At 39.3% G+C, this 17,049-nt stretch overlaps 1 protein-coding gene across 1 annotated transcript in view; it reads right to left on the bottom strand.

Moving 5' to 3' along the window:
- puf (ubiquitinyl hydrolase 1 puf) overlaps positions 1-17,049 on the bottom strand; it is an 870,156-nt gene that overhangs the window by 34,542 nt on the left and 818,565 nt on the right. Inside the window, exon 47 of the mRNA XM_068225443.1 lies at positions 10,777-10,980. Within this exon, the coding sequence (XP_068081544.1) occupies positions 10,777-10,980 (204 nt within the window). The remainder of the gene's footprint in view (positions 1-10,776; positions 10,981-17,049) is intronic.

The raw sequence follows: 17,049 nt of genomic DNA, 5'->3' as shown, positions 1-17,049 counted from the left end.
CCAGATTCTTTCTCCACCATAGCTACAGTTTCTTGGTCTGTTTGTAATTGATGGCAGTCAGCTTACATCCACTCGCTAATGTCATTTTCACTGTCATTTTCTCCTCTACGGGATCTTAACTACCCTCCTGTAATTTTATGCACTAACTTATTTTATTAATGTAACTGCTAAAGAACTGACATTGCAAATTACAGTATGTACTGTACTGTAGAAACTATTTTCCTCAGACGGTTAAGGAGCTGGCCTTCTGACCCCAACTTGGCAGGTTCGGTGGTATTTGAAGGAGCTCAAATACGTCAGCCTCGTGTAAGCACGTAAAAGAACTCCTGCGGGAGAAAATCTCGGGACCTAGGCGTCTCCGGAAACCGTAAAATTAGTTAGCGGGACGTAAAAACAATAACATTATTATTAGAACATATTTTCCGGTTAATCCGAAAATTTCGTAATCCGAACAGACTCCGGTCCCAATTAGTTCGGATTAACAAGACTCTACTGTATTTTCAAGCCATCTCACCAAGAACTGCAACTTTAACTTTAAAAATAACAAACAAAATTTACACCATCATAAATGCCTATTCCCCTGAAAATGAGAAAACTTTTCTAACCAAGTCCAGGAAAGAAGCAGATAAGTTTTGGGATCTCCTCAATCAGTAAACTAAGTAAATAAAAACAATGTTAAGATCTTATAAGGGGACTTCAATGCCCAGATTAAAAAAGATAATCTGGAAATGTTCTCCACATAAATATACAAATAAGAATAGCCAAAGTCTTATCGGACTCTCTAAATCCACATACTTCGAAAGGAGGCCAAACAAACTTGAAACTTGGGAATATCCTGACTGGAGAAAAGGGGTACGGCAGCTGATCATGTATGCATGGACAAATCCTTTCACAGAGAAATCGAAACAATGTTAAAGTATTAAGAGGAATAGGCACTGGTTCAGACCACTATATAGTCAAATTCAAAATTAAATTCACACCTCTAAAGAAGAAGAAACAGAAATCCAACAAAGGAAAGAGGAATTATGACCCACACCAATTAATCAGAAATGACAAATATCAAGAAACTACATGAACCCTAAAATTAACTGATAATTTTGAAGAACTGCTACCATTTCTGAAACAAAAAGCTAAACCTTTAAACCCATATAAAATACATGCTTGGTGGACATCAGAATGTGGTAAAATTCATGAAGAAAGACACCAGGCATGGTTAAAATTTTTAAACCAACAAAAGTGAAGAAAATGCCATCAACCTCAAAGAGATTTTTCCAGCTGACATCATATGGGAGCAAATATGTTTCCTCTCCACTTCATCCTATCTCTCCACCATTCCTCCTCCAACACTGTGTTCCAGTCCAGGTTCTGTTGTCCTACACTTTTCTTCACTTCTTGGTCTTCCTTGTCATCTGTCTTTCCAGTGCTTGTCTTGGCAGCTTTTCTTCTTTCATCCGCTTGACATGTCTAAACACCTCAATCTATTCTGTTCCAGTTTGTCATTTAGCTTTTGCAAATCCAACTAGAGGCTTTAAATGACAATATTGAGAAATATGATATGAAAATCAGTGTGGAGAAGAGCAAAACAGTGGTGATAACAAGAGGAGAAGGAATCGTTAGTATCAGGGCACAATACCTGGAGGTTGTTGAATGCTTCAAATATTTAGGAAGTGAAATAATGCAAGATGCAAGGTTGGATAAGGAGGTCAGCAGAAGAGCACAAGCAGGAAATACGTTCTCCCACAAGGTAAGGAACTTGGCACTGAACAGAGAAGATCCTATGAAATGTAAAGAGATAATGTACAAGATGTAGTGTACTCCTATATTAACATATGCATCAGATATTTAGACACTGACAACAAGAGACGAGAGTAAAATTCAGGCCAGAGAGATGAAGTTCCTTAGAAGTATGGTAAGGAAGACAAGGAGGGACAAGAGTAAGTAATGCTGAAGTCAGAAAAGAAATAGGGGCAAAAAACTTGAGAGATAGGATGGAGAAAGAAATTGTTTGGACATGTTATGAAGATGGAGGAGGGATGGATACCAAAAGAACTGTTAGAGGCTAAGACAGAGGGAAATATGGCAAGAGAGAGGCCTAGAGCAAGGTGGATAGACTTTGTCACGAACAGTGTAAGAAAAAGAAGACTGGAATACAATTACTGAAGAGGAGTGATGGAAGGAGAGGCAACTGTGGAGAAGTACCATCAACCTCCCGACCTGACAGGAGCTGGACAAGGGGAAATGAAAATGATGATGATGAATAACATATAACCTCAACAAAACGCAGGCATGGCATAACAAAATAAATAAGCTGACCAGAGTATAATATATCCCCAAGGAAAAAACTTCTCAATAGCCGTAAAATTAAAACACTATAGAACTGTTACACAACCAGAAATAACATACGCAAATGAAAATGAGCATAAACAAACACTACCAAGAGAGAGGACACTGGAGACTAACTTCTAATAAAACAGTCTACAAGGAAATGGAATCAGTAATGAGCAATCAGGAAAAAACGAATTGCGTTCTTTGGACGTCTACTCAGGACACCAGAAAACAGGATCAAGAGAATTATAGAAAAATTACAGAATAATAAGAGTAGGGTGATCAGATGCAAATAGATAACAAAATGCGGACTAAGCTATTTAACGAGGAGGATGGTGCCAGAAAAACAAAGGACACGAAAATCCTCCACTGAGAGTCAGAATTTAGACATACAGTGCATCCGCAAACTCACTCCACAGCGAGCTCGATCAACTAGCAGGAAAAGTTAGGTTAGCACCACTATTGTCCGCACGTGTTCAGCATTGACCTTCGAGTTGAGTTAATGGGGGAGGGTAGAATATTGGAGTTGACCGTTACAGTATTACCGACATTGAGTTCAGGTGCGTTGATGCTTTAAGTTGTGTTCTTGTCTAGTTTTTGTGTAAGCTAAGTGTGGTGAAAATGCTTCCTGTTGAAGAGAGTGTTTTTAGTGGAAAATGTTCTTCGTGCTACTAGAAACTTCATGGAAAATGTAAGGCGGCAATTTTGTTTGCGTTTTCCTGATTCGAGGTGTCCATATCATGACACTGTACATGATTTAATTAGCAAATTTTGTGCAACAGATTCAGTTCAAGATGCACCACGAACTGGTAGGCCAACAATTTTAACAGAACGGAAGCTTGATGACATTTTTAACATCATGTTGCGGAGTCCAACAAAATCAGTGAGAAAATTATTACAAAAGGCTAATGTCTCTCCTACGACAGCACATACGGCCATAACCAAAGAACTGAATTTGTACCCGTATAAAGTTACATTGGTTAAAGTGTTCACAAATAAATGTAAACTAGTTGAACTATGCCTTGGGCCGATGACCTTCAATGTTAGGCCCCTTAAAACAACAAGCAAGCAAGAACTATGCCTTCAAGAAAGAGGAAAGTAAAGTACTTCCAGTACCTACTGTGATAGTGGTGAGTACAGTATACCGTATTATCTTGAATACCACCCGCACCCTTATTTTGAAAGAACAAAATTTGATGATGCTTGTTGTTTAAAGGGGCCTAACATCAAGGTCATCAGCCCCTAATGGTACGAAATGAAATAACAAAAAGTTCAAATTCATCCACTGACCAAAATAAAATAAAAAATGTCATGAAGAATGAATGGATGGTCATGAACCCAACAAAAAACAAAAAAAAGACAGTGGATCAGACTTAAAAAAAGATCGTAAATAATAATATTACTGACCAAGGGACCACTTATAAAGCACAATGATGCTTGATGTCTAAAGGGGTGCAAAATCCACGTCTAAGGCCCCACAGAATGGTACATGTCGTGAGTAAAGTAGAACCATGCTATTTGTCATGTTGGGGTACTAATCAAAAGTAGCGAAGACTCACGGTGTTCCACACAAGATGGTACTACTCACAAGTATTGCACTTCGTACAGGGAACGCAGACCTATGGTGTTTCTCACACAATGGCGCCACTCGTAGCCAACGGAAACCGATAAGGTTCCTCACCTAGGTGTACTAACCACAGGAACTCACACTATCCCGTGGTGTTCCTCACATAGTGGGTACTAATCACAGGCAACGCAGAGTCACGGTGTTGCTCACATGGGTACGACGCACGGGTACTGGAAACCCCCAGGCCAGCCTCTTTACTGCTACTAATCACAAACCTATTTCGTACCTAATTTAGTGGTACTACTCACAAGTACAATCAACCCATGGTGTTCCCCGCATGATGGTACGAATCAAAAGTAGTTTCATGGTTCTAATTCAATCATCCCTTGGTCGCCCCTTTTAGTCGCCTCTTACGACAGGCAGGGGATACCGCGGGTGTATTCTACATGTGCGTCCCCCACCCGCAGGGGGTAGTGTGGTTGGTCCACGAGAGGTATTTTATTTCCCTCAAGTCCATCGGCAAGCCGGTTAGGACCCCCCTATCCGCCACCTGGGACGCGCCACGTGGGAGTATCACCTCTCCCCCTGCAACGCCAGCGTAGTAGGTTCGTGGAGAAAAAATTTTAAAAAAAGGTGAAGTCAAAATTATTTGCAATCTTTACTAACACACATCAAATGATTAGAAAATACAAATAAAAGTTAACAAACATTTCCAGAATGATATCCAACGAGTTCATTTATCATCATCATCATCATCAGAACCAACTTCGGAACTTTCAGCACCATCACCTTCCCACAAAATGTCGTCATCACTGCCATCTACAGCAAAAGAAATGATACATTTCCTGAAGCTCTTCCATACGAGGTCTTCAGGGATACGATTATCCACGAACACAGCAGCTGAACTTCTGGGCGCTGAATGCGACCAGTTGGCGTCAGTGTGTGATTATCAGCTGCCATCCATTCTGTATACAGCTGTTTCAAGGCTGCTTTAAATGGACGGTTCAGGCAGACATCCAGCGGCTGTAGCATAGACATCATCCCGCCCGGAATGACGGCTAGGTCGGTTTTCCCATCGTTGATATGATTCTTCACAGCATCTGTTGTGTGGCCACAGTAACTGTCGAGAACAAGCAAGCTCTTTTGTCCCAAAAATGCACCCAGGCGACGTTGCCAGACACACTTTACCCAGTCTTCCACAAGTGAACTGTCCATCCAGCTGGAGTTCTGAGATCTTATAAATTTTCCAGTTACCTCATTCCTGGTTGCCTGTCGAATAATGGACCATTTATATCGGTATTATAAATTTACTCATTCGGGACAAATATTTCAGATTCCCTACGGGAATCAACATCTATATTATTGTTCTGAGATCTGACAATAACACCAGTGGGTAGATTTTTAGGAAGCATCTTTTGCTTGAGAACAATGTACGGCGGCAATTTGGTTCCGTCAGCGAGAATACACAACATTACCGCACACCATTGTTTTTCACTACCACCAGTTCTAATGGTAACACTTTTCGCACCCTTAACATTCACAGTCCTGTGCACTGGAATTTCAAAGCAGACTGGCTTCTGATTTGCACTGCCAATTTGGGAAAGCAAATATGCATTTTCTTTCCGCAACCAAATTATGTGACACTGAAACGACAATAACTTCTCATCGTAGGCACCACGAAGACGCTGTGAAATTGAGGTACGCCTTCGTACGCTCAACCCATTTCTTTTACAAAAATTACAAACCCATCCTCGGCTTGCCTTAAACCCTTCCGATAAAAGTTACTTTGCGATCTCTAATGCCTTTAGCTCACACATTTCGGATGACACACCATATCCTAATTCCCACCTTTCTGTCACATATTTATAAAGTTTTCTTTCAATTTCTGGAAACTGTACACTCAGTCCACAGAAAGCTCTACGATCACCATTACATGTTAACTGCACATTTTTCTTCTTTCTCCAATCGCGAATACACGACTCGTCAATATCGTATTTCCTACTGGGGGCACGATTTCCAATAATTTTGGCTTTCCGAACTGCTTTCAGTTTCTCACTCGCACTAAAAGATCGCAAACGCTTTGTGGAATACATGTTGATACTCCGAGAACGTGCATGAGCCTGTCGCCAAGCGTGGAAGTAGCGTATACTGAGAGCGAAGAGAGAATTGTTGCCAAGCCGCGCCGGCGGTGATGCCCAATTTACGTGCATTCGGAAAGATAAATGATGATGATGCTTGTTGTTTAAAGGGGCCTAACATCGAAGGTCATCGGCCCCTAGGAAAGATAAATTTTCCAGAATTTTAAATAAGAGCTGCACCCAATTTTGGAAGCGATATTTTCGACAAAAAAACACAGTGCGGGTGGTATTCGAGATATATTTTATTTACTGTTTTAATTGTAATCATGTTTAATCCCACCTCCCAACATTACCGTAGCCCCTAGCGAATACAGTGCCGTCTCCTCACGGACGATAGTGGTGCCAACCCAACTCTATCTGCTAGTAGATCGAGCTTGCTGTGGAGTGAGTTTCCAGGCACACTGTATATTTTAATTTTCACAACAGGTGTCCATTTCTTTATTATACAATAAATACATACATACATACATACATACATACATACATACATACATACATACATATCATTATAGACTCTTATGCCTTTCAGTGTTCAGTCTGCAAGCCTCTGTGAATTTAATAATGTCGCCATAATCCTCGATTTGCAGCTAGTGATGTGGCCTCATTTAGTTCTATACCTCTTATCTTTAGATTGCTAGAAACCGAGTCTAACCATCGCCGTCTTGGTCTACCTCTACTTATCTTACCCTCCATAACAGAGTTCATTATCCTCCATAACAGAGTACATTATCCTCCTAGGTAACCTACCCTCCTCCATTCGCCTCACATGACCCCCACCACCGAAGCCGGTTTATGCGTATAGCTTCATCCATCGAGTTCAATCCTAAATTATCTCCACATTCTGAGTACCCTCCTGCCATTGTTCCCACAGGTTTGTAACAGCAATCATTCTTGCTACTTTCAGGTCTGTTACTTCTAACTTATGAATAAGATATCCTGAGTCCACCCAGCTTTCGCTCCCGTAAAGCAAAGTTGGTCTGAAAACAGACCGATGTAAAGATAGTTTAGTCTGGGAGCTGACTTCCTTCTTACAGAATACTGTTGATCGCAAATCCGAGCTTACTGCATTAGCTTTACGACAACTTGATTCAATCTCATTTACTATATTACCATCCTGGGAGAACACAAACCCAAATACTTGAAATTATTGACCTGTTCTAGCTTTGTATCACCAATTTGACATTCAATTCTGTTGAATTTCTTACCTACTGACATCAATTCAGTCTTCGAGAGGCTAATTTTCATACCATACTCATTGCACCTCTTTTCAAGTTCCAAGATATTAGATTGCAGGCTTTCGGCACAATCTGCCATTAAGAACAAATCGTCAGCATAGGTCAGACTGCTTACTACATTTCCACCTAACTGAATCCCTCCCTGCCATTTTATACCTTTCAGCAGATGATCCATGTAAACTATGAACAGCAAAGGTGAAAGATTGCAGCCTTGTCTAACCCCTGTAAGTGCCCTGAACTAAGAACTCATTCTACCATCAATTCTCAATGAAGCCCAATTGTCAACATAAATGCCCTTGATTGATTTTAATGATCTACCTTTAATTCCATAGTCCCCCAGTATAACAAACATCTTTTCCCTCGGTACCCTGTCATATGCTTTCTCTAGATCTACGAAACATAAACACAACTGCCTATTCCTCTCGTAGCATTTTTCAATTACCTGGCGCATACTGAAAATCTGATCCTGACAGCCACTCTGTGGTCTGAAACCACACTGGTTTTCATCCAATTTCCTCTCAACGACTGATCACACCCTCCCTTCCAAGATGCCAGTGAATACTTTGCCTGGTATACTAATCAATGAGATACCTCGATAGTTGTTGCAATCCTTCCTGTTCCCTTGCTTATAGATAGGTGCAATTACTGCTTTTGTCCAATCTGAAGGTACCTTACTAACACTCCATGCTAATTTTACTACTCTATGAAGCCATTTCATCCCTGCCTTCCCACTGTACTTCACCATTTCAGGTCTAATTTCATCTATTCCTGCTGCTTTATGACAATGGAGTTTATTTACCATCCTTTCCACTTCCTCAAGCGTAATTTCACCAACATCATTTTCCTCCTCCCCATGAGCTTGGCTGTTCGCAAGACCACCAGGATGATTTCCTTTTACATTGAGAAGATGTTCAAAATATTCCCTCCACCTCTCCAGTGATTCCCTGGGATCTAATATGAGTTCACCTGAATTACTCAAAACACTGTTCATTTCCTTTTTCCCTCCCTTCCTAAGATTATTTATTACTGTCCAGAAAGGTTTCCCTGCTGCTTGACCTAGCATTTCCAGGTTGTTACCAAAATCTTCCCACAACTTCATTTTGGATTCAACAACTATTTGTTTCTCTCTGTTTCTTTCATATACGTACAAATCCCTGTCTGCCTCGGCCCTTGTTTGGAGCCATTTCTGATAAGCCTTCTTTTTACGTTTACAGGCTGCTCTCACTTCATCATTCCACCAAGATGTTTGCCTTTTCCCATCTTTACACATAGTTGTTCCTAGGCATTCCCTTGCTGTTTCTACTACAGCATCCCTGTATGCCACCCATTCACTTTCTATATCCTGAACCCGCTTACTGTCCACTGTTTGAAATTTCTCACTAATCATATCCATGTACTGCTGTCTAATTTCCTCGTCCTGGAGATTTTCTCTTATTCGTTTGCAGACAGATTTCACTTTCTGTACCTTAGGCCTAGAGATAGTTCACTACAGATCAGATAGTGGTCTGTATCATCGAAAAATCCCGGAAAACTCATACACTCTTTTCCTGAATTCAAAGTCGGTTAAGATATAGTCTATTATTGATCTGGTACCTCTAGCCTCCCATGTGTAGCGGTGAATAGCCTTATGCTTGAAGAATGTATTTGTAACTGCTTAACCCACACTAGCACAGAAGTCCAGCAAACGCTTCCCATTCCCATTAGCTTCCATATCTTCCCCATATTTACCAATCACCCTTTCGTATCCTTCAGTTCTATTCCCAACTCTCACATTGGAATCGCCCAGAGCACTATTCTATCCTTGCTGTTGACCCTGACCACGATGTCACTCAATGCTTCATAAAATTTGTCAACTTCATCCTCATCTGCACCCTCACATGGTGAATACACGGAGACAATTCTATTCCTAATTCCTCGTTACCCCCTCTACCCGAATATCACTTACTCCTAGCACATCCAGATGCATCCTCTTTGCTGACTCAGCCAGTTCTACTTTCTTTCTTCCATATGCCCCATTAATTTTGATAGCTCCCCATCGAATTCCATTTTGTTCGCCAAGTTGTTTCCAAAGAGTCCCTCGCCTGTCAAATGGGAGTGGGACTCCATTACTCCCATAGGTCCGAGGCTTGCTTAAAATGTTCTGAGCTCGGTAAATTCATGAAGCAGGATGCTACCCTACTTGCACATAGTCCAAGTGAGGATCTCTCCTCTAACGGGTTAGGGACCACCGGTGAATTGTATAGTCCTCGCCACCTGAGCACAATGAGGGCCATGACTCAGAATGTGTCTGAGATATTTACATGCCTTGCTGGTACTTCTCTGAAGATTCAGTTGCGTTCAGGAATTTTGGCATGTCCAGCATATACTTATAAAAAGTTCCATGTAAATTACTTTAGATTATATTGAATCATTAAGGGGATTTTTACAGGTTCTACTTTGAAATGGTTAAACGGTTCCTATTAACAATATACTGTGCCGAGATCAATGAAAATATACTTTCTACATTTGCACTGTGCCCTGGTATAGAAAAAAAAATTCTGTAAGTTTTAATAACTCTGAACTATAATCAACTGACTTACGCAAACTGAAATAGTTTGGCCATTTCTAACTAAAAGGTAACTTGTTAACTTTAGGGTCATTACTACTCTCATTCGGGAATTGTTTGAAATTCAGAACTGATCAAAAGATTTCACATCAATCTGAAAGGATTTAGACTTAGTTTGCAAATACAGAATACATTTTCCAACATCACATTAATCAATATCATTTTTCAATGCCATTCATTTAAAATAAGCTTCCTTCAAATCCCGGTTATCTCCTGTTGCTTGTCACGTTGTCAGCTGTCATGCATTAACATAACAATGTTCTAGCGGGGTACTGCTGAGAGAGAAGCATACAGTATACACAATGGTAAATAGCGTCTATTATCACAACACAAGGTATGCGCAGAATAGTTGCATGTACTGTATATCTATAATCACATTCCTATATATCGATGCGATATTGAACATGCTGTCGTGTAATGAAGAATACTTGCAAAAACAAAGTAGTGAAATAGATTACCCCAAAATGAGCAGATTCACTAAAAAGAAAGGCGGACATTTCAGGTTTTTAAGATAATCCACCTTGACCCCGGACAATGATCTAAAAAAAAAACACGTCCGGATAAAAGAGGACGTCCGGTCACCCTAACTAAGAGCAACATTAGATGGATTACAGAAATCAAGGAAGATATGAGGAAACTGCAAATGACAATAGAAAATTTAAAAAACAAAATGGACAAAATAAAAATACTCGCACACAAACATACTAGACTACAAACCAAAATCAACATATGGGCAATGGGATGGGGGATTTCAGATGAAGATAGAAAGTTAAGATCAGAGAGAATGAAGTAGTACCAGGCTGAAAGAAAACTGAAAAACCTTTTTATAAAATTGACCAAAGTGGTCCAATGAAGGCCATAAAATGCAAATAAACAATAAAACAAGCATAGCCTATTTTTACTTACCTGTGCATGATAGATGTCTAACCACAGCTTCGGAAAGAATGTGAGATGTAAAGGAACTCCTTCAAACCCGACCATAGCACTAAGATTGACCAAAGAATCTGACATGCAGTCATTGTTAATGGCTAGACGACACATCACATCGATAAACTCATGATATGGAGAATAAAAGTCCAGAAGGGCTTGATCATATTCTTCATCCACTCCCTGTCAAAAAGAATTAAAACATAACTGTATTATTAATTTACGTAATCTGACTCAACAAGAGTTTCCCTAAGCAACAAAGAATCAATTAATAACACATTTGTTTTACAAAATAATGCGACGAGTTGGAGGGGGTAGTAAGATAAATTAACACTAGACTGGTAGCTTCTATACTAAGATTTATTAACTATGCACTAAAACTACACAGGACTAACGAGCACATAACTTTCGCTCACAACACACACTTACACAGTTCGTACTCTCTCTCTCTCTCTCTTAGTTTCTCACTTGTTTTAACACTACAGATAACTTTTACAAGCTAAACAGTTATAAAATAATACATATTGATTTGCTTTCCACCTATTCAATATAATGGATTTTATCCTTGACATAATACTACAGTTCAGACATGCTTTGGTCGTCTACCGAGCATCCTTAGCCATTATAATGTCTCAAGGTTAAGTTATGATTTTGATGTATTTACAATTAATTGTACTTAATTATAGTCTTAACACTAATCAGGTAAAACAGTTTGTTGAATTGCAGTTATGATATACAATGTATGAACTGGCAGTTAGTTGTGATTAAAATAACAGTGCCAAGGTTAGGGTAAATGACTTGATTCATTAACACTGATATCTAAGACTCAATGATAACATGACAATGAGATTCTGGCTAAAAGGTTTCATGCATTTCTTCTTTCGTTCTAACGGTGAGTGAACAACTGAGTGTATTGTGACATAGTAGTCCAGAGTCTTGGTTAAAAATTACAGAATCATCTCAAACTTAAAACTTCTGAAGTTTTTTGTCTTTATAAATATATTAATTTAATTGGTATTGCATGTTAATCCTCATGTGGCTTTGATACAGTTATGTCGCAAAGTCGCATGTTCCACACACTTGCACCCTAGGGCAGTGTACACTGTATTTCAAAAGCGGCCGCTCACTACACAGTTTGTGCGCGCCTATACAGTTTTACTTTCACACACAAGGTCCCACGTCACATGGCTACACGTTCTTTCCTTCACCGTCAGTCCACACTGTGGATGTGGCATGCTAGCCTGACAGTCACGGCAGTTCACGCACTTCACAGCACTGGCAGTCACTCACTGATTGAGCTCACGACTGAACTATACCAACACCAACCCAGGCAAGTCACTTTTGTCTTATACATCTGCGCCAGTCCTTCCAGAACAGTCTGGATGCTGGATGTATCCAGGAACCTCGTGAGATGGAGGACTCCAGGTTAATCGTCTCGTAATTTCCATAGTCCTATGCCGCGCTACCACAGACAGAAGCGATAGTGGGGCCAGTGTAGCACTTAAACCTTGCTTGTTATTGGCGCGGTCGAAGTGTAAGCGGGTGGGGCGATACGGGGACGTCCCCAGCCCATAGCAAGTTGGCATGGTGGACGCTATAACCATTAAAATAACATCATTAATTGAGTTCACCTGTGCATGACAGATGTCTAACCACAGCTTCGGAAAGAATGTGAGATGTAAAGGAACTCCTTCAAACCCGACCATAGCACTAAGATTGACCAAAGAATCTGACATGTAGTCATTGTTAATGGCTAGGCGACACATCACATTGATGAACTCATGATATGGAGAATAAAAGTCCAGAAGGGCTTGATCATATTCTTCATCCACTCCCTGTCAAAAAGAATTAAAACATAACTGTATTATTTATTTACGTAATCTGACTCAACAAGAGTTTGCCTAAGCAACAATAAGAATGATCGAAATGTAATCCTCACAAATGGTTTCTGAGAATGGCTATGAATATTTTCTAAATGTGATAACATTAATATCTTGAACATCCTTGTCTAATTTATGTGATGCTCTCTAGTTAAGAAGTAATTTGGCAACTGTTCCCCTTTCAAGGAAAAAGACACCAGTCACCTGTCGATCACAGATCTGAAATTTATCTAAAAGGTATGATATAGCTGAGTCATAAATTATAGTTTCTTGGTCAAAATCTTTCAGATATCTGACATTTCAAAACTGATCTACTGGGTCAATGATTTCTCCAAGCTTCTCACGATTGATGGTAATAATGAATTTATTATTGTGTTGCATCCATTCGCAGTCAGAGAATGTACCTTATCATCACTAATACCTTCACGTCGAGAGCATTGTGGTCAGCAGCTCACATATGGTGTTGTGACTTTTAATTCTCAGCATTTCACCCCAGAATATGAGAGGGAAATTGACTTTCATATTCAAACATAAACACTCAGTAGTTTATAAACTTACTGATACACCTATTCAATACTTCATTAGACCATTCGCATTTAAACAGTCATCATACAAACTAGGACATGTTTTGGCTCATTTTGAGCAATATTCAGCTAGAAAAATACAATTATTCTGAAATGTTTACAAAATGGCTTGTCTAGCTGTCTTGTTTACCTTTTGCTGATGTCATAACAAAAAACAAATCCAGTATCAGCAGCCTTATCTTCCAAGCAGAAACCTCTCTAGCATCAATTGGCCTAACAATCAATCCAGTTAAAAGAAAATTAATTTGCATAAGAGGTGGAATACTATCTCCAACTGAAATCCTCACTATAGACAGGTCCAGTATATGTTCATCGACATCTAATGAAGAATGCATTAAATTTCCTTGGAGTTAATTTCAATGATGAAATTGTATTCTACGAGGCAACTACAACTGCTGACTTAACAGCAAACATTACGAAGTTATGCACCTCTCCTTTGCTAAAACTAGTTCAAAAGATATCCATCATCAATTGGTATATATTTGCTCCACTAACTAAAATCAAAAACAGTTTTCTGGAAGATGACGATAAGGTGTTAAAAGATGCAGTCAAAGAAATTAAGATTCTCAATGACTCACATGTTAGACTAAAAAAAAAAAAAAAAAAAAAAGAAAAACACAAAAAACAAAACAAAACAAAAAAAACCCGTAGAAGGGTAGAGTGTTCTCAACTGAGAAAGGACATTAGTATCTGAGAGAATAAAGAAATATCGAAAGCATAGAAAAGCTAAATTGTCTTTGTATAATTGACTGCAACTGGTCCTGTGTTGGATGTAAAATGTTACAATTACAATTTATCTCTCTCAGATCTGTCCAGATGGAATGATCTATGCTCTAAAACATTTCGGAGATGATGTAAGTTGTATGCGAGCCAAGTGGAAAGCTCCCCTCAAAACTTCAATATCTGCAGTCGTCTTCTTCGTGTTAGAGATGATCACCTTCACGCTATCAGGGACTTATAGGCAGAAAAGTCGGTATTGCAGAAGATAGATATTAATGATACTGGTCAGCGAATTCGTAAACTACTATGACATACCTGCCAACTTTTAGAAACCAAAAATAGGAAGATTTTTTTATTCCTGGATTTCATTACATATATTCCACCACGGTCTAGGTGAAAAAAGGTCGAGATAAAAGGCATACATATCTACAGTTACAATGCGAATTGACCGTTAAATTTCAAATCTTAAACTACCAAAACATAAAAATGGTTACAAGAAAATGTACCTTATCATTATCATTTATGACACTTAAACGAATAATATTTATGTCACACCGACACACGCAACAAAATGCATAATATCGTATTTTCTCGCGTAATTAACGCACTTTTTGACGAAAAATACAGGCGAAAACTTCGGATGCGTAAATTATTCAAGGAATTAAGATATTTACAATTCATTTACATTTAAAAGATACATCAAATATAATATAAGAACACAACTGGTTCAACTCGTTTGCGGTTATCGTCATTTGGCGTAAAATTCCAGAGTGAGATTTTTCCTGAAAATTCAAATAGGGTACATCAGGTAAGTTAGACACAGGGGATTGAAGTACCGACTGGAAAATATTCTTCCCATTACGAGCTGACAATACGACCTGGAGTGAAAACATGAACTAATAAAAGTACAATTCATGTAATGCCATAACAATGACATACCGGCAAAAAAATTGTCCAACACGAGAAGGGCCGGGCATCGAAGGAGGGACCCTGCTACATTACCCCAAACCGTTCGTATCCAATCTTGTACGAGTGACGTGTCCATCCATCCTTCTTCTTGAATACGAACGTGGATCACTCGCGGAAATTTTGCTTTGGGCATTGTTTTTCGTTTTAGATCAATGTAAGGTGTAAGCTTTCTGAGATCAGCTGTGATAGCAAGCATTGCAGTACATCGTTGTTTTTTGCTTCCGGTAGCGCGTACGATACCACTGTATGATCCTTTCTTATCGATTGTTCGACTTTGTGGCATATGGAAACTGATTGGCGTCTGATCTGCGGTTCCTATAAGGGAGATCAAATATTCCTCACTTTACGCTTCTCAGGGCCGGTTCTACCACCTACTGGTAAAGTAGCGCGTAATTTGCCCTCCGCGTAAAAGGATGTTTCCGTCCGACCACTCCCAGGTAGCGCTATCGGCAGCATAAATCGTCGTTACCCGGCGCGTAATTTATCGGCCACTTCGAGGACCCGATAAGACTTTACCTGCCGGGCAAGTTCTGAGAGCTGAACATTATTAGCTGTATTTCTGGTGATATGCAACTCAAATTAGCTTAGTATACTGAAAAAAGCAGTATACTGTAACAGTGATCGACATTGTATTGCAGGATTTTGAACATTAATGCTTCCCTTTAGTTGCAACGGTCACACGAGCCTCTCGCATCGGTAGCGCAGGGAACACATTTTATACGTCAAGCTTTCGTAAAGAAACTCTAAAAGGATATATAATCAAAATCTGTTTGGAAATCATTTCAAATGGGCTTTAATTTTCTACTTTTTAGTTTTCGAACACGAGATATATATTACTGTATGTATCCTTCCTAACACAAGTGTTTTCCTAGCGTAATGGTTAACACGCTCGTTTTGTAATACGAAGTGTGCAGGTTCGAGTCTCTATTATGACGAATCTTTTTTATTTCCATTATTAGCGTTGTGTTAATCTGTATGCCTCTTTTCATACTTTCTTATCACAATATTACGTCTAATAGGAAAATTGTTTTGTATGTATGCTATGTGATGTTATGATTGATAGCACATAGGACTGTCGCCCAGGTAGCAGATTCCCTGTTACTTGTTTACATAATCTTGTAAATTATTTCGAAGAAATTGGAAACTATTCCATTTCCGAATTCCTCTTCCTATGAATAGATATTTATCCCGGTTAGTTCTTTACATTTACAGTACCTTCCAACTTTATCTTCATAAAGTTAAAAATTAAAATGAAATGCTTTATCAATAAATGGAAGCATCTGGAACTACACGAGGTCACAGAACTAGTTACAAATAGAGCATCGCGGAGATTCTTAATCAATTCACAGAAGCCTGCAGATAGAATGCTCAAAGGCAATAAGTCCGTAAAGAAGATGTGTGTGTGTATATATACGTATATGGAAGCGCGTAAGAGAGAGTTAAGAACAACGGCAGGGAACGAAAATACATTTTAAAATGTAAATTAGAAATAAGATGAAAACCTGCGTACCTTCTATTACGGAGCGAGCGACTTGACCAATCTACTACGAGAATACTTTTCAAAAACGCTGCCTTACATGACAGGTTATAACTGGCATAAGAAAATGTAATCTCGAGATTTTAATCCCAATTAGGTATTGATATTGAAGATCATAGATTAAAATCACGAAAGCTTGACATGAATCGTTGTCCATAACTCTTAAGACTCCCCTTATTAGGCTTTTTGGTGATAATCAGCAGACGCAAGCACAGGGAAATAAGACAATCGAAATGGGTTTCATGCATCTAACGATAGATAGCACCACACTCGAAAGCGAGAAATCGCTGAAAACCAGTCTAGCCAACTTCGTATATCAGTGTCTAGCTCCGGGTAGCTACCTAGCGCTTGCGCGGAGGTGGTTGGACGCAAGCCAAAGTACCAGCCGATTTACACCTCCAGGTAGTTTACCTCCCGGGCAGCTGCCAGCCACTTTACCAGCAGATGGTAGAACCGGCCCTCAATCACAAAACGATGAAAATGGTTTAAATCATTCGTCATTTTTTGGCATGATGATGTTCTTCGCCGAAGAGGAAGTCCATTTCTCTTCATAAAATTAATC

The sequence above is a fragment of the Anabrus simplex genome, chromosome 1 (genome assembly GCF_040414725.1).
Source record: "Anabrus simplex isolate iqAnaSimp1 chromosome 1, ASM4041472v1, whole genome shotgun sequence".
NCBI classification, from domain to species: domain Eukaryota; kingdom Metazoa; phylum Arthropoda; class Insecta; order Orthoptera; family Tettigoniidae; genus Anabrus; species Anabrus simplex.
The sequence above is the reverse complement of the archived record's forward strand: the minus strand, read 5'-3'. Positions and strand labels throughout refer to the sequence as shown.